Source organism: Argopecten irradians, chromosome 13, assembly GCF_041381155.1.
Source record: "Argopecten irradians isolate NY chromosome 13, Ai_NY, whole genome shotgun sequence".
NCBI lineage: Eukaryota > Metazoa > Mollusca > Bivalvia > Pectinida > Pectinidae > Argopecten > Argopecten irradians.
The window spans coordinates 2458602-2483342 of NC_091146.1; the positions used below are offsets into that span (position 1 = coordinate 2458602).

The 24741-nt window shown below is 31.1% G+C and overlaps 2 protein-coding genes across 2 annotated transcripts in view; both read left to right on the forward strand.

Moving 5' to 3' along the window:
* Positions 1-3370: 3370 nt before the first annotated feature.
* Positions 3371-24741, forward strand: part of LOC138306245 (uncharacterized) — a 42489-nt gene continuing 21118 nt past the window's right edge. Inside the window, exon 1 of the mRNA XM_069246644.1 lies at positions 3371-3560. The gene's annotated coding sequence lies outside the window, so the exon portion shown is untranslated. The remainder of the gene's footprint in view (positions 3561-24741) is intronic.
* LOC138306562 (tol-Pal system protein TolA-like) lies at positions 10859-15708 on the forward strand. The gene is made up of 2 exons (XM_069247005.1): positions 10859-11291; positions 14211-15708. Exon 2 carries the CDS (start codon positions 14212-14214, stop codon positions 14800-14802), a length of 591 nt encoding a protein of 196 aa, XP_069103106.1. The 5' UTR covers positions 10859-11291; position 14211; the 3' UTR covers positions 14803-15708.

The window sequence follows — 24741 nt, forward strand, 5'->3', positions numbered from 1 at the left end:
TTACATTCGGTCATTTTGAGTGTTTACAATACGGCGATCGGTTGACAATGCTTTCCCTAATTTCCGGGGGCCATCGGAGGGATTTTTGTGGGAACGGTATTTAAACTTCGTATAAAATACGTGTTGCGATACCATACATCGTACTAGACAAGATAATAAATTGTACAAACATGTACCAGATATATAAATAATGGTATTGATAAATAATGAAATAGACAAGACACATCGTACTATATAGAGACGAAAATGGTTATCTACATGTAAATCTCTGGTGATATTTTTTAAAACAAATATCTCAGACGATATTTGACTTGCCTTGGATAACCATATAACTTGTTTTATAAAGGTCCAAATGAAATAAAATAATAAATCAAGTAAAATAAGCACGGAGAGCAAACTTGACATAATATGCATTTTTGTTCAATGTCATATGTGTATACAATGTACAAGTATACATATATATCTATTAGTTAAAAAATCACCATGTACCGCCATAAACGAGTATAAAACTTATTACATGCATGTTATTGTATGTATATTTCTGATATTTATGTTGGAAAAGCTCCATGTTCGTTAAAAACATGATGATAAATTTCTGGTGAAACTATAAACATTTGGTTATATGATTTCAAGGATTACAGAAAATCAAAAAAAAAAAATAATAGAAAGAATGGGGTTGAGGTTGCAATAAGGCGGTTTAATGTGTGTTAAAAGTTCTGAATGTCTAACATGCAATTATGTATATATTTTCTGTGTAGATAATGAAGACAGCTCCCTTAGCTAAAATTTGTGATGTACATGTATATGATGGCTTGCCAATGAACCATATAGCTACCAATCTAGCTCCAGTCTTGTTTGCTATTTATTTTCTGTATTTGAACATTTCTAAAATGAACACTACATAATTAAACAACTCAGACAAATGACATTTATTATTTTAATTGGTTTACTGTTCATAAATTGGAATTACATCCTTGTCCCATATAAATTATTCAAAAGTTATACATACTAGGTATGTAAACATGCAATAATCATTATTATTCCTTTTTTCATTTGTGTGAAGAAGAAATTAATTTGAAAATATCCTGGTGATAATAGTAAAGAACTATGCTAGGTTTGTCCTTACATGTAGTTGTTTTTCCCTTTTATTTTTGGGCGAGCTGCCATCACATCTTGCACTTCTGTCATCCGGTTGAAGGTCCCATACATTCTATAAAGAAAACATGGAGTAAATGTCAGTTATGTACATAGATAAATACTGTATACATGCATGTACATAATCTTTCAGTGTAAGCCTACATGTAAAACAAACTAGTTCCAATTGTTTTCTGTCAAACACAAATTTATAACAATTACACATCTTTTGAACACGTTTATCAAAATCAAACCTCACTAGATACTAACAAGTTAGTCATTTCTTGAATTACAGGGGTCTAGGCATTTTCATGTGAAGAATAATGGTACTAATTGGTGCCAGAATTTATGAAGCCTAAATGTATTGGACATAATATATAATACATATATTAAAAGTCAATTACTATTCTTTACTTACACCACTTATGATGTATTGGTGTGAATTTTATATAATTAAGACCAGCAGATAGGATAACGAATACGTGACTAAGTGACTGTAAGTCTAAAAAATACAATCTTACACACGCGAGCACTGATGAAGTACATTTGTAAGTTTGAAAGTGGCTTCTTTAATACAGTAATATCCATAGCATGCAGTAAAAGGATATATATCACTGATATAAATAAATACACAAATAGATATCGGAAAAGATATCACACTCCTGACGCTGTAAGCCTGTATGTATAACACTGAAGAATGCGATCATCTTTTAAGGAAACGCGTATAATACGACTCTATTAATGCTTCTGTTGTAATCCAAGATTAAATCTGTAATATGTTCCCCAATGTATCAACACTTTTCCAGATTTCTAATCTCTATTTTACTATGGTACCAATTCCAAAAAGCGACCAAACACTTATAGAATATAACTGTTACCCCTTCGGGGCCCCACTCACCTTATAGAGACGAAGAGAAGTCAGTTTATGTGGTTTTGGTAGATCATTCATAAATCATAGTTGTTGTCATAGCTCGAATTCGTTTCCATATAATATTCTCAGTAATTAATAGTTTAAATCACAACATTTCTTAGTTTAAATAATTTCCTTATTCACTTCGAATCAGCAGTTGATTCTAAGCCGGCGAGCTTTCACTGCAAAGCTCGCTCCATTGCGGTAAACAACTTTTATTTCCGGACATGCGCAAAGTAGCATTTCTAAGCTTTGGGGGCGTTCACTTTTGACTTTCTGTCGGACCGCGCATAAGTCTAAAATAAAATTTTGTATATTTATATCTTTGGACCTCTTAACTTTCTAGACTTGTAATTTGGGGAAAGTTCATAACTTTTTAGGGCTATTACACCATATCTTGTCATTGTTTGTTTTACGGACCCTGAAAGATACGGATCATGCGGCTTTAAGGGGTTCATAATGCTTTTAAAATACGTTGTGCATCAGTATATATTAAGAATAAAAATATAAATACGGCATTCCTTTTCGCTAACTTCTTCAGGCCTTTCAGGCCATCTTCAGGCGATTGTTTATTTACTTTGGCTTAGATACAAAATGACGTCATAGTAAATGATGACATCATAATTAAGGAATAGATGTTTATTTTGTTGAGGTTATGAGGGTATAATGATAATGGATCACGTGTAAATTACAGTTTTTTTAAGTTAATGAATATTATTTATTCCCGCGGCAGTTGCATATTTGTATTTTTAAGATACTCATATTTTTTCTCGTTCGTCATCGTCAACGAATTCGATTGAACAGCTGAGTCATTCATATGTTCCAGCCAAAAGTGGGGTCATGACCCCACGTTGCTACGCCATCGACTATTCTCGTAACAATAGAATCGCCGCACGTGTTGTGCTCTCATTATACACTGATAATGATAATAATAAAAAGCATAATTATTGAGTCCATGTCAGTGCAAACTGTAAATATTTGACAATACCCGCAGGCTAGGGGAGGGAACCGTTATTGTCAGTAAATATAGGTACAGGTATCACTATATTATCAAATTATTATAACTAATTATTAATGAACATATTAATGACCATTCAATAATGGTTTAAATAATTTTACAAACATATTTTCTTTGCAGAGTCTGTTTGTAATCCCTGCATTTCCAATCATGTAGATTGGGAATATAGTAAAATAGCCTTTACCACATGTGTCGATGTGTGCACTGAGTGGGATTTTCCGAGTTTCTGGTGAGCGTATTTGCTGCTTATGAACTCGGACTCTCTCACTCAGGGCATTTCCTGTTTGTCCTATGTAGAATTCTTTACAAGTGGGACATACAATCACATAGATAAGGTTTTTGCTTTTGCAACTTAGATAATTATTAGGCGTTACTTTTTTCCCAGTCTTGAAAAGGAGATTGGTCCCTTCATGGATGTGATTGCAGGTCCCACATCGTATGTCTCCACATTTCGTCACCGAGTAGGTGCATCCCTCTGAATCATTTAAACTTGCACTTGTAAGTATCCTTTTAAAATTTGGCACTGTCGCTTACTTTGAAGGATATCAGATTTTTGACAAGTTGTTGCATCTTTTGGCTTTGATGTAAGATAAGATTGGAATTATGTCCTTTGCCGTTTTTAAGATATTTAAATGACAGGGGTTATGTGTGACCACGAACGGTATATTTTGGTTCTCGGGGGTAGACTTTACTTTCCGTAATTCATGAATGGGTATGACTTTAGCCCGGTCTCTACTGCTGTTTTTTAATTCCATGGGATAATGTTGTTTTCTCAAGAAATATCGGAGTTCATTTAATCTCTTTTCTCGTTTGCCATTATCGATCACAATTGCACATATATGTGTGGCGAGGCAAAAAAGTATGTTACGCTTTGTGTGAGCTGGATGACATGACCGAAAATCTAAATATTGGTGCGTATCCGTTGGCTTTAAATACACATCCGTTAAAATGAACTTTCCCGATTTTTGCACTAAGAACATCTAAAATAAACTAATTCTGTTTCACTTTGTTCTATGGTGAATTGAACGGACGTGTTTAGGTTATTCAACATGTTGTGAAATGTTACTAAATCTGTTTTTGACCTTGTCCAAATTATAAAGCAATCATCAAGATATCTTTTCCGACATATTTTTACGTAGTTGACAAATGTCTCGTAATAGCTTGCCCTCAATTTGTCATAAAGCTGTTGTTTAAGATATACCATCACCAAATTTGCGTATGTCGGAGCGACTTTGGTGCCCATAGCTGCCCCATTGGTTTGTAGATAATGTTGTCCATTGAAGCGAAAAGAATTGTTTTGGAGAATCAGTTTCAAGGCTTCAATTATGAATTCTATTTTGAATCTTTGATGCAATGCATTTGAATGTTTGTTCGTCCAGAAGCGTATGGCTTCAATACCGAGTTCGTGTGGTATGTTTGTGTATAAACTTGTCACATCGAAACTCACTAGAATTGCCTCTTCATTAACTTCGGTTGGGAGTTGTGCGATGTAATCCATGTCGTCTCCGAGGTAACTCGGGATATGTTGTCATAAGTGTTTTAAAATGATATCCAAGAAATTACTTAGACGGTGCGTGGGGCATGCCGGTCCTGCAGTAATAGGCCTCAATTTTAAATTTGCCGGTCTTAGGATTTTCGCGACTTCAGAGTTTTGTAAATCAATGGCATCTTATATCACCTTACTTTTATGAATTTTCCATAGAAGTTGCTACATTTAACGATAAACACTGTTGGATAGTTCTTTTCTTTTTCAGTGAGTGTTTTACATTGTGATGTTAGCTTATTAATTTTCCTCATATTTATTTTGGTCATGTTTTCAGGAATATCTGTAATGTTTCTCGGAACTTTTTCTTTGTACTGTTCAGAATCCATTATTACTATGGCCCCACCTTTGTCGGCCTGTTTGATCACTATAGACTTCTCATTTTTTCTTTCTCGACAGGTTATGTTTTGCTTTATATTGTTGTTTTTGTTTGTACCAGATCCGAAAGAGTGTCTATATAGTTATCCAGATGAAAGTCTTGGAAATGCATACTGGTTTCGTGGCTGATATAATATGCATGAGCGAGGATTCGTCTGCAATCTCATTGGCCGGCTTTAAAAAAGTGTCTCTTCTCAGGACGTTGTACATCTATATATGGAGTTCGCCGTTACTATTCAAACATATAATATTCATACATCGGTGAGATTGCAGCCGAACACTCGCTGATGCATATTATATCAGCCACGAAACCAGTATGCATTTTTAATTAGATGGCTTCGAGATGTTTGTCATAATGGGGCTTATATCGTCTTAATGACGGCACTTTGTATAGATATGTAGGATGATTTTGAAAGGACAATCATCGCTCTTTATAACGGTATTATGGTATGTATATCTAGAGTATGATGTTACTGTTTTTAATGTAGACCCCTAAAACGCATAAAAGGTCTGGTGGGTCCATAATGATATAATCTGTAACTAATTCTCAGATCACTGTGATTGTATGTGGATTCGTGAATCAATCCAGGTAATAAAGGCTATAGATTAATTAACAATCCAAACGCTTATGAAAACTCTTATAAACTATTTGATTATCATCTAGTTGATATTTATAGAGAGCAACACCCAGAAATCATTAGATACACATGAAAATCAAACCCATTGAAACAGTCAACATAAGATTTTTGTTTAGTTTTCAAAAATTTGACATCACAATAATTTACAATAGAAATATGATACCGTTCAGATCACTACTTCAACAATAACCGTTAAACCAAACAACGGAGTGTCAATTTGGGCCCTCTGGCGGCCATGACCCTCTTGCGGCCATGACCCTCTGGCGGCCATGACCGATAAGCAGTATTTTTAGGACATCACGATATGACTAATGATTAAGGATGTATTCTTCTGAGGTTTCAGTCCCGTTGAAGTCTCGTTTCAACATAGACCAAAGAAGTTATGAGATTTTCAAATATAATTTATCAGTATATGTAGCAAGTTGCCAGATGCAAATTTTGTCAAAAAATTACATTTCTATTTTTAGTAGATTATTTTATACGGGGATTTTAAGAAATGGCCCATTTGGCGGCCATTTTGAAATTGTGTCTTTTTTCGCTTCAAGTAGAGCCACAGTTTTACCATTTTTTCCTGAAATTGTTTTTACTTAAATCATCACTGCGCCATCATTTTTAGCTGTATTTAACTAATTTTTGCTGCAAATCGTTACTAGCTTAGTAGTAATTAAAATATTTAGCATTAATATGTGAAATGATACACTTTTGTGACTTTCTTTTTACATTTAATGATAATTTTGGCACTTTTATTTTTTTCTCTAAAATACTGAAAAATAACAAAAATTCAAATAGGGCAAAAAAGTAAGCACACGGACCCCCAATTTTCTTCCTGATTTAGAAAAAACAACCGTTTCCCTATTGATATGCAAAATAATAACAAAAGTTTAATACCAGAACTTTTTCTGTAAAGGGTTAAATTTGGCAAAAATGGCTGCAAATGGTGCATTTTGTAGTTCAAAATTAAGGGGTAGGGGTAGCATATGTTGTTATTCTGAGAAAAAATATTTGTCTATTTGATCAAAACTGATATATTTTTAAAGAAGACTACTAGAAAATGAATTCTACAAACATTCATACATATCAAACACCCCATTAGGAAATTATGGCTTTAATCTCTATCTTATATGGTCAAAACGGCAAAATTCCCATAAAATCCAATATTTTGTCAACTAGTTATCTTTGAGTGACAATAGCTCAATAACGAGCACACGAACATATGTTTTTTCTTCCATTTTCTTTTATGGTATGAACTCCTTTTTCCAAAAATCTATATGAGAAAAAAGTTTAATACAAGAAAATTTTGACTTCTCAGAGGTGTACATCCTTAAGGTCAGGTCGGAGTCCCTTGTCAGTTATGTGGGGTTAAACAGTGATGTCAATTTTCTGTTTTGTCCAGTTTTGTTGGAACCAAATGATATGTTTTTTAATGATTTCTCACGAATGATATTGCATCAATTGATATGTTGAAAGAAAAACAAATTGTAAAATATAATTTAGAGTGAAAAATAGGTCATTGACGCATGAATTCAATTGTTGTAGAAATGTTTTGTCAAACATGCAAAAATCGCCATTTTTATAGCAAGTTTGTGTTTAACTCGTCCTAGAGAACAAACGGTCAAAGTTGACAAACCGAGATTCTACACATTAAAAGTTGAAGGTATTCTGAAGAAAACGGTATTTTGAAATATTGTAAAGAACTACCACAACACGATCTTGGGTATTGGTGGTATTTCGCAGGTTGAAAGTAAATTTCCACGGCAGGCGAGATATTTCGTTTAGTTTCTTTCAAAGCTATTCTGACCGAATGGATCAACGTGTAGACCATTCACAAATGGGTTGTATGTATGCAAAATTCTGTTTATTTCATTATATAATTACTTGAATTTATCAAACGTTTTATAAGCCTTGTTATGATATCCAAATATTTGTTGGAGATTTGGTTCACTGGGGAAATGCTTGCTGTTTGGGACGTTCAACCGTTCAACGACAAATACCACTTGGTAGGAGGAATGTGGAAAATGTTTCGTATTACTTTTCCGATAAGTTAATTTGAGCGCAACTTACGCGGGAACCCATCTTTAATTGTCCCAATAAACTTGAATACAAATAAAAATATTTCACAGTAAACAACAAAACCTTCTATATAATTACGAATGTTATCTAAGGAGCTATTGTGTTATTCCTTTCCCAATTTGAGTCCTAGTTCCCATGTTGGATCGGGTAAATGCCCCATCTCTGTATTAATAACAATTCCATTCCCGCCCATCCAGCTTGATAAGACTTGTTTCCGATGGACTGTAGCAGACAATGCTCCTTACCAATTGGCCATCATGTATCAAACAACGGCCGAATATCAAACCCCATAGAATGTCCTTTAGGAGAACACTAGCTGAGTAAACACAGGTATATAACGAACTTGACCGTGGTACGCTGAGACGCCCCGCTACCCACTGAAGGCTAGAAAAACCACATAACTTCAATGGATTTATTTAATCAGAAAATTGTTCAGCGACAGACTTTAATCGACCAGGTTTTATCATTTGCTGTGCTTTTGTTGTATAATGTCGCTTACACTGTATAACGTAACGGCCTAAAGGGATTTTTTTATATATATTTAACTTAACTGTTTCCGTTCACTGTAAATGACAATATATTATTCTTTATCCTGGTAACCGACCATCGGTATGGTGGCCTCTGTCAAGTTAGATAATTAACGCCGGTGACATTTGTGGAATCTGATCATTTAAGTGGCTCTATACCGTTATTACAGTCAATGGAAACCTTAGGATCAGAAAAAATGAACTAACGTACGAGAACCATCGAGTGACATTGATTAATACGAAGCATAAAGGAAAGTTTTAAATTGCCATCTAAAGCCTACATAGTAATATGAAAATCGAATTTGACGTGAGATGTGGAGGAAACGTATAAATAAGGGCTACACAAACGTTGTCTTCACCAGTCTTCCATTCGGCGTCGTCAGCACCTGTATCCGACTTTCTAATACTGTAACTCACTTCGTCAGCTCCTGTAACCTGTAACTCACGTCGTGTCCAGCACAGACAGCAGCAGGTACGGTAACGCTTTATCCATACGTTTTATTTGATTTTACCAGAAATACTAGAATTTCATATTTTGTATTCAATTACTATTTACAATTTTTATTTTCGTTTAGTTTTGTCTTCTGTAAACAGGCATATTTACATGATTTTAGTGGCATTATTCCAAGATATTTTGCGCAGATATGACTGCGTTCAAGTCGTATGGTATATGAATTGCTGTCATAGAAAACGGATTTAAAGTCTTCTAGATATTTTTCTCCGCCTCTTTCCATATTTACTGACTTTTGTATGTAAAGTTTGTATTCGTAAAGTTATTAAATGATAAGATTCAAATATTGAGTTTTCACGTGACTGTACACATATAAAATAACTCGGAAGTCTCCAATCTGTTCCGATCTATTCCAATCTTAAATTCACTAAATAATAACATTTCAGTGCCCAAAATTATAAAACCTATCATGTCAATAGAGATATGATACGTTACACCCATTGATTTGTCATTATATGAGTATTATAAGGATATATGATTTATAAAAACTACCCCACTGTAATTAACCATTCAGTTGACAACTTTACTGGTCATGCATTTTTTTCTTTGAGATTTTGAACATAGGTTTCTTGCGTAATATTCTAAAGAGTTACTTAATATTTTTGGTGCACAAGAACCGGAAGTAGATAAACTACTTACGTTTAAAACTCTGTTTAACTACATATCTTCTACAGAAAACCCCTATCTTAAGGGGTTTAAGATTATATATATTTTTCTTGATGGGCTAAATAATTACATTTCGGTGCCTTACATAATCAAAAAATCATTCTATTTTAAAGATGCTCCACCGCCGACAAAGCATAAATGATATTCATCATTTGAAACAATAATTGGAGTTTAATCGTGTATATATATGTCTAATTAACACAAAAATAATATAAAATAATTTATTTTGCCTTTGGTGCATGAGCAATCGGTTCTTCATTCCATATATGACATAGTGCTACGGATTTTTTTCGGGATGCAATTAGTTACTTTTCATATTTTCAACTTAAAAAGTAAAAGTAGAAGCTCAAATTTTTCAATGGCGGTAATGGTGTAAATTAAGTAACTTTTGTATCTAAAGAAAAATACTAAATCGTCTGCTCCTGTTTTTAATGGTGAAACAATACCATTTGTCAACGGTGGAGCATCTTTGATAGAAAATATAATAGTTTGTACCCTTTAATTTATCATAATATTAGCCATATAAGAATATATGATTTTTCTTGAAAAAAAACAACTTCACAGTAATTTGTCATTAAGATGACAACTTTATCGGTCAATGGATTTTTTGAAATTTTGTATATAGTTTTATATTATGTGCTAAACTGTTACTAAATATTTTTGGTGTACAAGAAACTGGAAGTGGGTGTACCATTTTGGTGAAAATTTGATATTGCTAAAAATAGACCTCCAAGTCTGGCTATTTTTTGGATTCAAGAACCTGTAAAAATATTTCAAATTATTAAGTTACCATTGTCAGTTAAAATTTGTGGAAAAGTATACCAATAAACGGTTAATTATATGAATATACATTTTAAAAAAAACTTCTTTGATATTTCACAGTGAATCCTCGAATTAAAAAAAAAAATGAGGAAACTTGGTACATTGTGATAATAACCTTAATACGCTATTCCGTCTTTGCATGTATATAATTACGAATGTTATCTAAGGAGCTATTGTGTTATTCCTTTCCCAATTTGAGTCCTAGTTCCCATGTTGGATCGGGTAAATGCCCCATCTCTGTATTAATAACAATTCCATTCCCGCCCATCCAGCTTGATAAGACTTGTTTCCGATGGACTGTAGCAGACAATGCTCCTTACCAATTGGCCATCATGTATCAAACAACGGCCGAATATCAAACCCCATAGAATGTCCTTTAGGAGAACACTAGCTGAGTAAACACAGGTATATAACGAACTTGACCGTGGTACGCTGAGACGCCCCGCTACCCACTGAAGGCTAGAAAAACCACATAACTTCAATGGATTTATTTAATCAGAAAATTGTTCAGCGACAGACTTTAATCGACCAGGTTTTATCATTTGCTGTGCTTTTGTTGTATAATGTCGCTTACACTGTATAACGTAACGGCCTAAAGGGATTTTTTTATATATATTTAACTTAACTGTTTCCGTTCACTGTAAATGACAATATATTATTCTTTATCCTGGTAACCGACCATCGGTATGGTGGCCTCTGTCAAGTTAGATAATTAACGCCGGTGACATTTGTGGAATCTGATCATTTAAGTGGCTCTATACCGTTATTACAGTCAATGGAAACCTTAGGATCAGAAAAAATGAACTAACGTACGAGAACCATCGAGTGACATTGATTAATACGAAGCATAAAGGAAAGTTTTAAATTGCCATCTAAAGCCTACATAGTAATATGAAAATCGAATTTGACGTGAGATGTGGAGGAAACGTATAAATAAGGGCTACACAAACGTTGTCTTCACCAGTCTTCCATTCGGCGTCGTCAGCACCTGTATCCGACTTTCTAATACTGTAACTCACTTCGTCAGCTCCTGTAACCTGTAACTCACGTCGTGTCCAGCACAGACAGCAGCAGGTACGGTAACGCTTTATCCATACGTTTTATTTGATTTTACCAGAAATACTAGAATTTCATATTTTGTATTCAATTACTATTTACAATTTTTATTTTCGTTTAGTTTTGTCTTCTGTAAACAGGCATATTTACATGATTTTAGTGGCATTATTCCAAGATATTTTGCGCAGATATGACTGCGTTCAAGTCGTATGGTATATGAATTGCTGTCATAGAAAACGGATTTAAAGTCTTCTAGATATTTTTCTCCGCCTCTTTCCATATTTACTGACTTTTGTATGTAAAGTTTGTATTCGTAAAGTTATTAAATGATAAGATTCAAATATTGAGTTTTCACGTGACTGTACATATATAAAATAACTCGGAAGTCTCCAATCTGTTCCGATCTATTCCAATCTTAAATTCACTAAATAATAACATTTCAGTGCCCAAAATTATAAAACCTATCATGTCAATAGAGATATGATACGTTACACCCATTGATTTGTCATTATATGAGTATTATAAGGATATATGATTTTATAAAAACTACCCCACTGTAATTAACCATTCAGTTGACAACTTTACTGGTCATGCATTTTTTTCTTTGAGATTTTGAACATAGGTTTCTTGCGTAATATTCTAAAGAGTTACTTAATATTTTTGGTGCACAAGAACCGGAAGTAGATAAACTACTTACGTTAAAACTCTGTTTAACTACATATCTTCTACAGAAAACCCCTATCTTAAGGGGTTTAAGATTATATATTTTTCTTGATGGGCTAAATAATTACATTTCGGTGCCTTACATAATCAAAAAATCATTCTATTTTAAAGATGCTCCACCGCCGACAAAGCATAAATGATATTCATCATTTGAACAATAATTGGAGTTTAATCGTGTATATATATGTCTAATTAACACAAAAATAATATAAAATAATTTATTTTGCCTTTGGTGCATGAGCAATCGGTTCTTCATTCCATATATGACATAGTGCTACGGATTTTTTTCGGGATGCAATTAGTTACTTTTCATATTTTCAACTTAAAAAGTAAAAGTAGAAGCTCAAATTTTTCAATGGCGGTAATGGTGTAAATTAAGTAACTTTTGTATCTAAAGAAAAATACTAAATCGTCTGCTCCTGTTTTTAATGGTGAAACAATACCATTTGTCAACGGTGGAGCATCTTTGATAGAAATATAATAGTTTGTACCCTTTAATTTATCATAATATTAGCCATATAAGAATATAAGATTTTTCTTGAAAAAAAAACAACTTCACAGTAATTTGTCATTAAGATGACAACTTTATCGGTCATGGATTTTTTTGAAATTTTGTATATAGTTTTATATTATGTGCTAAACTGTTACTAAATATTTTTGGTGTACAAGAACTGGAAGTGGGTGTACCATTTTGGTGAAAATTTGATATTGCTAAAAATAGACCTCCAAGTCTGGCTATTTTTTGGATTCAAGAACCTGTAAAAATATTTCAAATTATTAAGTTACCATTGTTCAGTTAAAATTTGTGGAAAAGTATACGTTTGAGAACATGATGTCGGTTAATTATATTAATACTAATACATTTTATTTGAAATCTTCAAAACTTCTTTGATCCAGGTTAAAACGAGATTTCAACGAGACTGAATCCTCGAATTAAAAAAAAATGAGGAGGTGGAGGTACGCCTTGGTACATTGTGATACGTTAGGATAAGTTATAATACGCTATTCCGTCTTTGCATATTGCAGAGTTAGCTCCCTTGCTGGTAGGTATCGATTGTTACGTCACTATTTTGTGAGCACAATTCACGTCGAATTCTCTGAAACGTATGGCGTTACGCTCGCAAACACATGACGTCACAATCAATACCTACCCGCAAGGGAAGATAACTCTGTAATATGCAAATACGGAATAATGATGGGAATATTACTGGATAGAAATACGCTAATGTATGTTCTGATACACTACCCAGATACGCTTATTTAAAGAGTTAGGTTAGTGGTAGAACTAGACTGAGGTACCCTTTAACACGCAGGGACAAGCTACATTGTACTTTGATCTAGGTTGTCCCTGTAAGAGGCTAATGGCTGGGTATCTAATGGCCAGGACCCGGAAGTTCAAAGAGTGATTAGTTTAATCACATGATTAGTGAAATTTTCATTTCTTATTTGCTGTAAAATTTGTGATTTTATCTTCATCAAAATCAGCAAGCAGGTCAAGAAACAAGTTCTTAAGGATCTTATAAAATTTTGTACAATTTGTATTACCTGATCTTATTTTATCCTGATTTGAAAATTGGCGTTAACCTGTGATTAGCCTAATCACATTTTGAACAACTGGGCCCTGGTCATAACGAACGCAGCAGATTGAACCTACTATATAGTAGCTTAACACAGATTTTTGTACCGTAACGTGCACGAGCGTGCAGACTAGCGTACACGCATCTATCCGCATATAGATTGGCATGATGGTTTGAAGTCATACAACACAATGTATGCGCGATAATTTAGCATGACGACCTAAAGAGCCTGACGACCTTAGGTCCTCGTACGTTAATGAACAATGTACCAATACATTAGAACCTCAAACCAACAATCTAACATGTAATCTGTTCGTTAAGATGCCTTCGACAGATTCTCGACGTCAGGCAAGGACGTAGATGCCACTTTCTTGACGTTAGGTTTCTCATACAAACATAATCGTTTCGTTGTACAAAATGAAGAAAATGATGATAAAATCATGACTTTGTAATCTAAAATTCGACATGCTTTTGTACATGTATCACATATCAACACCAACGTAGTACATTTCGACATTTTAACCTTCTGATCAACAACCCATAGTGTCTGATACATCGCGTTTTAACGATTACCCAATATCTCAGAAACACAAGTGATGATGTGTGTATTTATTTCTGTTTGTTGTACTGGTTTCAGAATGCGTGTGATTCTCTTCGTCGGCTTGTTTCTCCTGGTGTCGGCTTATGCACGACCAAGTTCCGATACTCAAGCATCATCCCAGGATGACGCCGACAGCGATGTACAAACATCTGACAGGAAAAAACGTCAGATAGAGGATGCTCCGATGATTTGGACAGAAATGAAAGAGACAATCGATAATGCTATGACGGCAATGAAAGCGGCTTTAAAGGAGGCTGACAAAGAGGTGAAGAAAGAAGCGTTTATGGAAGCTAAAGCTGAAGTTAGGCAAGCAAAAGAATCTCTGAAAACATTCATAGAAGAGAGTGGGATGTCAGAGGATCAAATAGAGGCTATGGAGGCAGCGATAGAAGAGGCAAAAGCAGCATTAGAAGCGGCAGTGGAAGAAGCAGAGGCAGCAGAGGAGGCTGCAGAGGAGGCAGCGGAGAGAGCGTCAGAGGAGGCTGCAGAGGCTGCGACAGAGGAAGAGGAGGCTGCGGCGGCTCAGGGAACTGCTTTCATTGATGCGAATCAGGAGGAACAGACTACGGCGGCAGAGGAGGAATCAGCTGTGGGACCAACAGAAGGACCGTCGGATAGTTCCGCCTGATTTGTGTATTTAGTCTCAATAACAGTCTCAATAACACTTTCACGGACCTGCTAGTATTATCTATATGGCTATCTTGACTTGAAGAGTTTTTGGTTTATACATTACTGAGATTACTGATTCAGTTTGGCACTATTTCCATAAGCAAAAGACAAAAAAACAAAACAAACAAAGCAACAAATATAAAATATCCTTTAAGGAAATATACACAATTTAAATGAAATACGAAATTACTGGTAGAAATTAATATATTTACAAAAAAAAAGTAATGTTGTTATAATTCATTAATGTGAATGTATGTACAATATTAAGTAACAGAGTCTGTGTTGATTAGTGATTTTCCTGTTGGATCACCTGTCTAGTATTTGCCCTGTTTAATTATCTGTATTGGTGATCTTACCCTCTGATATCGCTCACCCCTGTCTCACCCCTCTCACCCCTGTCTCACCCCTCTCACCCCTGTCTCACCCCTGGCTTACCCCTGTCTCACCCCTGTCTCACCCCTATTGTTATGCAGTTTAATAGAAACTTGTACTTTTTTCTGCTTCAGTTTTTGACCAAAAAGACATTATCTTGTACATTTCAATGTTTTTTTAAGTTATTTTTTATGAAATGCTGACCACAAAGACATTATCTTGTACATTTTAATGTCTTTTAAGTTATTTTTTTTATGAAATGCTTACATTTATTATGCTTGTGTAAACATTACCTTGTACATTTCAATATTTTAGTTTTTTAAATAAAATAGCAATGCTTCTACTGTAATTATTGTACAATTGTGAATATATATAATCCAGATCATTTGTTTTTATATGGACATACAATGATTGGTACTATAAAAACTAGCTAAATAACAACTGATGTCTTTCTATTTAATCTACACTGAAATAAAGTTTGCCTTAGACGTGCGATCTTTTGTTTTATCATCGTCACTCTGTCTGTCATAAGGAATGCTGAGATGGGCGATTGGTTGAATTAGTTTATTCATTCTGTTCAAACACACGAAACATGGGCGATTGGTTGAATTAGTTTATTCATTCTGTTCAAACACACGAAACATTGCATTTGTTGAATTTATTTGCTCGAGAGCTAGAATTATCAAGCTAAAGCGTTACAAATTAGTATATCAAAACTGAATATACAAAGGACATTCACAAATTACCAACAGATTAGTGATTATAGTCACAATGGTCTGATCCCTCAAAAGAACATCAATAATACTCCAAGGGTTACTATCGCTGTCGTTATATCCACCCTTGACGAGAGATAATTCATCAGAAAACACAGTCCGTCCACAAGCTTACGGAGACTTCCTTTATATATTACAGACAGCGACGCAAACGTCAGAGTTATGAAGCTTACTGATATTCGATTGTTTTGGTGTACATCAAAGGACTAAACGGTCTCTTTCATCTGTTGCCATCTGCAGGCCTGTGATTGGTCAGTTTTGTTCCTCTGAACTGCCTTCAGATTTACTATGGGTGGATATTAGTAACCCTTGGATAATCGAAATTAATAGTAATTTAAAGAATGAGAATTTAATCTTTTTTATCTTCATATCTTTTCAAGTCAGTCGGTACACGTACATAAGACATGTAAAACGATAACTGAACTGGATATTTATTATTATTATACTACACGTATATAACACATGTAAAACGATAAGTGAACTGGATATTTATTATTATTCTACTACACGTATATAAGACATGTAAAACGATAAGTGAACTGGATATTTATTATTATTATACTACACGTATATAACACATGTAAAACGATAAGTGAACTGGATATTTATTATTATTATACTACACGTACATAAGACATGTAAAACGATAAGTGAACTGGATATTTATTATTATTATACTACACGTATATAAGACATGTAAAACGATAAGTGAACTGGATATCTATTATTATTATACTACACGTACATAACACATGTAAAACGATAACTGAACTGGATATTTATTATTATTATACTACACGTATATAAGACATGTAAAACGATAACTGAACTGGATATTTATTATTATTATACTACACGTACATAACACATGTAAAACGATAAGTGAACTGAATATTTATTATTATTATACTACACGTATATAAGACATGTAAAACGATAACTGAACTGGATATTTATATTATTATTATTATACTACACGTACATAAGACATGTAAAACGATAACTGAACTGGATATTTATTATTATTATACTACATTAAAACGTGAACGATATTTATTAACACATGTAAAACGATAACTGAACTGGATATTTATTATTATTATACTACACGTACATAACACATGTAAAACGATAACTGAACTGGATATTTATTATTATTATACTACACGTACATAAGACATGTAAAACGATAACTGAACTGGATATTTATTATTATTATACTACACGTACATAACACATGTAAAACGATAACTGAACTGGATATTTTTTATTATTATTATATACACGTATATAAGACATGTAAAACGATAACTGAACTGGATATTTATTATTATTTATACTACACGTACATAAGACATGTAAAACGATAACTGAACTGGATATTTATTTTATTATACTACACGTACATAAGACATGTAAAACGATAACTGAACTGGATATTTATTATTATTATACTACACGTATATAAGACATGTAAAACGATAACTGAACTGGATATTTATTTTTATTATACTACACGTATATAAGACATGTAAAACGATAACTGAACTGGATATTTATTTTTATTATACTACACGTATATAAGACATGTAAAACGATAACTGAACTGGATATTTATTATTATTATACTACACGTACATAAGACATGTAAAACGATAACTGAACTGGATATTTTTATTATTATTATACTACACGTACATAAACACATGTAAAACGATAACTGAACTGGATATTTATTTTTATTATACTACACGTACATAAGACATGTAAAACGATAACTGAACTGGATATTTATTATTATTATACTACACGTATATAAGACATGTAAAACGATAACTGAACTGGATATTTATTATTATTATACTACACGTATATAAGACATGTAAAACGATAACTGAACTGGATATTTATTATTATTATACTACACGTACATAACACATGTAAAACGATAACTGAACTGGATATTTATTATTATTATACTACACGTATATAAGACATGTAAAACGATAACTGAACTGGATATTTATTATTATTATACTACACGTACATAAGACATGTAAAACGATAACTGAACTGGATATTTATTATTATTATACTACACGTATATAAGACATGTAAAACGATAACTGAACTGGATATTTATTATTATTATACTACACGTACATAACACATGTAAAACGATAACTGAACTGGATATTTATTATTATTATACTACACGTATATAAGACATGTAAAACGATAACTGAACTGGATATTTATTATTATTATACTACACGTATATAAGACATGTAAAACGATAACTGAACTGGATATTTATTATTATTATACTACACGTATATAAGACATGTAAAACGATAACTGAACTGGATATTTATTATTATTATACTACACGTACATAACACATGTAAAACGATAACTGAACTGGATATTTATTATTATTATACTACACGTATATAAGACATGTAAAACGATAACTGAACTGGATATTTATTATTATTATACTACACGTATATAAGACATGTAAAACGATAACTGAACTGGATATTTATTATTATTTACTATACTACACGTATGTAAACGTAATGAACTGGATATTTATTATATTATACTACACTATATAAGACATGTAAAACGATAACTGAACTGGATATTTATTATTATTATACTACACGTATATAAGACATGTAAAACGATAACTGAACTGGATATTTATTTTTATTATACTACACGTACATAAGACATGTAAAACGATAACTGAACTGGATATTTATTATTATTATACTACACGTACATAACACATGTAAAACGATAACTGAACTGGATATTTATTATTATTATACTACACGTATATAAGACATGTAAAACGATAACTGAACTGGATATTTATTATTATTATACTACACGTATATAAGACATGTAAAACGATAACTGAACTGGATATTTATTATTATTATACTACACGTATATAACACATGTAAAACGATAACTGAACTGGATATTTATTATTATTATACTACACGTACATAACACATGTAAAACGATAACTGAACTGGATATTATTATTATTATTATACTACACGTACATAAGACATGTAAAACGATAACTGAACTGGATATTTATTATTATTATACTACACGTATATAAGACATGTAAAACGATAACTGAACTGGATATTTATTATTATTATACTACACGTACATAAGACATGTAAAACGATAACTGAACTGGATATTTATTATTATTATACTACACGTACATAAGACATGTAAAACGATAACTGAACTGGATATTTATTATTATTATACTACACGTATATAAGACATGTAAAACGATAACTGAACTGGATATTTATTATTATTATACTACACGTACATAAGACATGTAAAACGATAACTGAACTGGATATTTATTATTATTATACTACACGTACATAAGACATGTAAAACGATAACTGAACTGGATATTTATTATTATTATACTACACGTAATAAGACATGTAAAACGATAACTGAACTGGATATTTATTATTATTATACTACACGTACATAACACATGTAAAACGATAACTGAACTGGATATTTATTTTTATTATACTACACGTACATAACACATGTAAAACGATAACTGAACTGGATATTTATTTTTATTATACTACACGTACATAAGACATGTAAAACGATAACTGAACTGGATATTTATTATTATTATACTACACGTACATAAGACATGTAAAACGATAAGTGAACTGGATATTTATTTTTATTATACTACACGTACATAAGACATGTAAAACGATAACTGAACTAGATATTTATTTTTATTATACTACACGTACATAAGACATGTAAAACGATAACTGAACTGGATATTTATTATTATTATACTACACGTACATAAGACATGTAAAACGATAACTGAACTGGATATTTATTATTATTTATACTACACGTACATAAGACATGTAAAACGATAACTGAACTGGATATTTTATTATTATTATACTACACGTACATAACACATGTAAAACGATAACTGAACTGGATATTTATTATTATTATACTACACGTACATAAGACATGTAAAACGATAACTGAACTGGATATTTATTATTATTATACTACACGTACATATAAGACATGTAAAACGATAACTGAACTGGATATTTATTATTATTATACTACACGTACATAAGACATGTAAAACGATAACTGAACTGGATATTTATTATTATTATACTACACGTACATAACACATGTAAAACGATAACTGAACTGGATATTTATTATTATTATACTACACGTATATAAGACATGTAAAACGATAACTGAACTGGATATTTATTATTATTATACTACACGTACATAAGACATGTAAAACGATAACTGAACTGGATATTTATTATTATTATACTACACGTATATAAGACATGTAAAACGATAACTGAACTGGATATTTATTATTATTATACTACACGTATATAAGACATGTAAAACGATAACTGAACTGGATATTTATTATTATTATACTACACGTATATAACACATGTAAAACGATAACTGAACTGGATATTTATTATTATTATACTACACGTACATAAGACATGTAAAACGATAACTGAACTGGATATTTATTATTATTATACTACACGTATATAAGACATGTAAAACGATAACTGAACTGGATATTTATTATTATTATACTACACGTACATAAGACATGTAAAACGATAACTGAACTGGATATTTATTATTATTATACTACACGTACATAAGACATGTAAAACGATAACTGAACTGGATATTTATTATTATTATACTACACGTATATAAGACATGTAAAACGATAACTGAACTGGATATTTATTATTATATATACTACACGTACATAAGACATGTAAAACGATAACTGAACTGGATATTTATTATTATTATACTACACGTATATAAGACATGTAAAACGATAACTGAACGAATTTATTATATACTACACGTAATAAGACATGTAAAACGATAACTGAACTGGATATTTATTATTATTATACTACACGTACATAAGACATGTAAAACGATAACTGAACTGGATATTTATTATTATTATACTACACGTATATAAGACATGTAAAACGATAACTGAACTGGATATTTATTATTATTATACTACACGTACATAAGACATGTAAAACGATAACTGAACGATAATGAACTGGATTTATTATTATTATACTACACGTACATAAGACATGTAAAACGATAACTGAACTGGATATTTATTATTATTATACTACACGTATAGATAAAACGATAACTGACTGGATATTTATTATTATATATACACGATAACATGTAAACGATAATGAACTGGATATTTATTATTATTATTATACTACACGTATATAAGACATGTAAAACGATAACTGAACTGGATATTTATTATTATTATACTACACGTACATAAGACATGTAAAACGATAACTGAACTGGATATTTATTATTATTATACTACACGTATATAAGACATGTAAAACGATAACTGAACTGGATATTTATTATTATTATACTACACGTATATAAGACATGTAAAACGATAACTGAACTGGATATTTTATTATTATTATACTACACGTATATAAGACATGTAAAACGATAAACTGAACTGGATATTTATTATTATTATACTACACGTACATAAGACATGTAAAACGATAACTGAACTGGATATTTATTATTATTATACTACACGTACATAAGACATGTAAAACGATAACTGAACTGGATATTTATTATTATTATACTACACGTACATAAGACATGTAAAACGATAACTGAACTGGATATTTATTTATTATTATACTACACGTACATAAGACATGTAAAACGATAACTGAACTGGATATTTATTATTATTATACTACACGTATATAAGACATGTAAAACGATAACTGAACTGGATATTTATTATTATTATACTACACGTACATAAGACATGTAAAACGATAACTGAACTGGATATTTATTATTTATTATTATACTACACGTATATAAGACATGTAAAACGATAACTGAACTGGATATTTATTATTATTATACTACACGTACATAAGACATGTAAAACGATAACTGAACTGGATATTTATTATTATTATACTACACGTATATAAGACATGTAAAACGATAACTGAACTGGATATTTATTATTATTATACTACACGTACATAACACATGTAAAACGATAACTGAACTGGATATTTATTATTATTATTATACTACACGTATATAAGACATGTAAAACGATAACTGAACTGGATATTTATTATTATTATACTACACGTATATAAGACATGTAAAACGATAACTGAACTGGATATTTATTATTATTATACTACACGTATATAAGACATGTAAAACGATAACTGAACTGGATATTTATTATTATTATACTACACGTACATAAGACATGTAAAACGATAACTGAACTGGATATTTATTATTATTATACTACACGTATATAAGACATGTAAAACGATAACTGAACTGGATATTTATTATTATTATACTACACGTACATAAGACATGTAAAACGATAACTGAACTGGATATTTATTATTATTATACTACACGTACATAAGACATGTAAAACGATAACTGAACTGGATATTTATTATTATTATACTACACGTATATAAGACATGTAAAACGATAACTGAACTGGATATTTATTATTATTATACTACACGTATATAAGACATGTAAAACGATAACTGAACTGGATATTTATTATTATTATACTACACGTATATAAGACATGTAAAACGATAACTGAACTGGATATTTATTATTATTATACTACACGTACATAAGACATGTAAAACGATAACTGAACTGGATATTTATATTATTATTATACTACACGTATATAAGACATGTAAAACGATAACTGAACTGGATATTTATTATTATTATACTACACGTAATAAGACATGTAAAACGATAACTGAACTGGATATTTATTATTATTATACTACACGTACATAAGACATGTAAAACGATAACTGAACTGGATATTTATTTTTATTATACTACACGTACATAAGACATGTAAAACGATAACTGAACTGGATATTTATTATTATTATACTACACGTACATAAGACATGTAAAACGATAACTGAACTGGATATTTATTATTATTATACTACACGTACATAAGACATGTAAAACGATAACTGAACTGGATATTTATTATTATTATACTACACGTATATAAGACATGTAAAACGATAACTGAACTGGATATTTATTATTATTATATACTACACGTATATAAGACATGTAAAACGATAACTGAACTGGATATTTATTATTATTATACTACACGTATATAAGACATGTAAAACGATAACTGAACTGGATATTTATTATTATTATACTACACGTATATAAGACATGTAAAACGATAACTGAACTGGATATTTATTATTATTATACTACACGTATATAAGACATGTAAAACGATAACTGAACTGGATATTTATTATTATTATACTACACGTATATAAGACATGTAAAACGATAACTGAACTGGATATTTATTATTATTATACTACACGTACATAAGACATGTAAAACGATAACTGAACTGGATATTTATTATTATTATACTACACGTACATAACACATGTAAAACGATAACTGAACTGGATATTTATTATTATTATACTACACGTATATAAGACATGTAAAACGATAACTGAACTGGATATTTATTATTATTATACTACACGTATATAAGACATGTAAAACGATAACTGAACTGGATATTTATTATTATTATACTACACGTATATAAGACATGTAAAACGATAACTGAACTGGATATTTATTATTATTATACTACACGTACATAAACACATGTAAAACGATAACTGAACTGGATATTTATTATTATTATACTACACGTACATAAGACATGTAAAACGATAACTGAACTGGATATTTATTATTATTATACTACACGTACATAACACATGTAAAACGATAACTGAACTAGATATTTATTATTATTATACTACACGTACATAACACATGTAAAACGATAACTGAACTGGATATTTATTATTATTATACTACACGTACATAACACATGTAAAACGATAACTGAACTGGATATTTATTATTATTATACTACACGTACATAAGACATGTAAAACGATAACTGAACTGGATATTTATTATTATTATACTACACGTACATAAGACATGTAAAACGATAACTGAACTGGATATTTATTATTATTATACTACACGTACATAACACATGTAAAACGATAAGTGAACTGGATATTTATTATTATTATACTACACGTACACAACACATGTAAAACGATAACTGAACTGGATATTTATTATTATTATACTACACGTACATAAGACATGTAAAACGATAACTGAACTGGATATTTATTATTATTATACTACACGTATATAAGACATGTAAAACGATAACTGAACTGGATATTTATTATTATTATACTGGATATTTATTATTATTATATACACGTTATAAGACATGTAAAACGATAACTGAACTGGATATTTATTATTATTATACTACACGTATAAGACAGTAAACGATAACTGAATGTACTACACGTACATAAGACATGTAAAACGATAACTGAACTGGATATTTATTATTATTATACTACACGTATATAAGACATGTAAAACGATACTGAACTGGATATTTATTATTA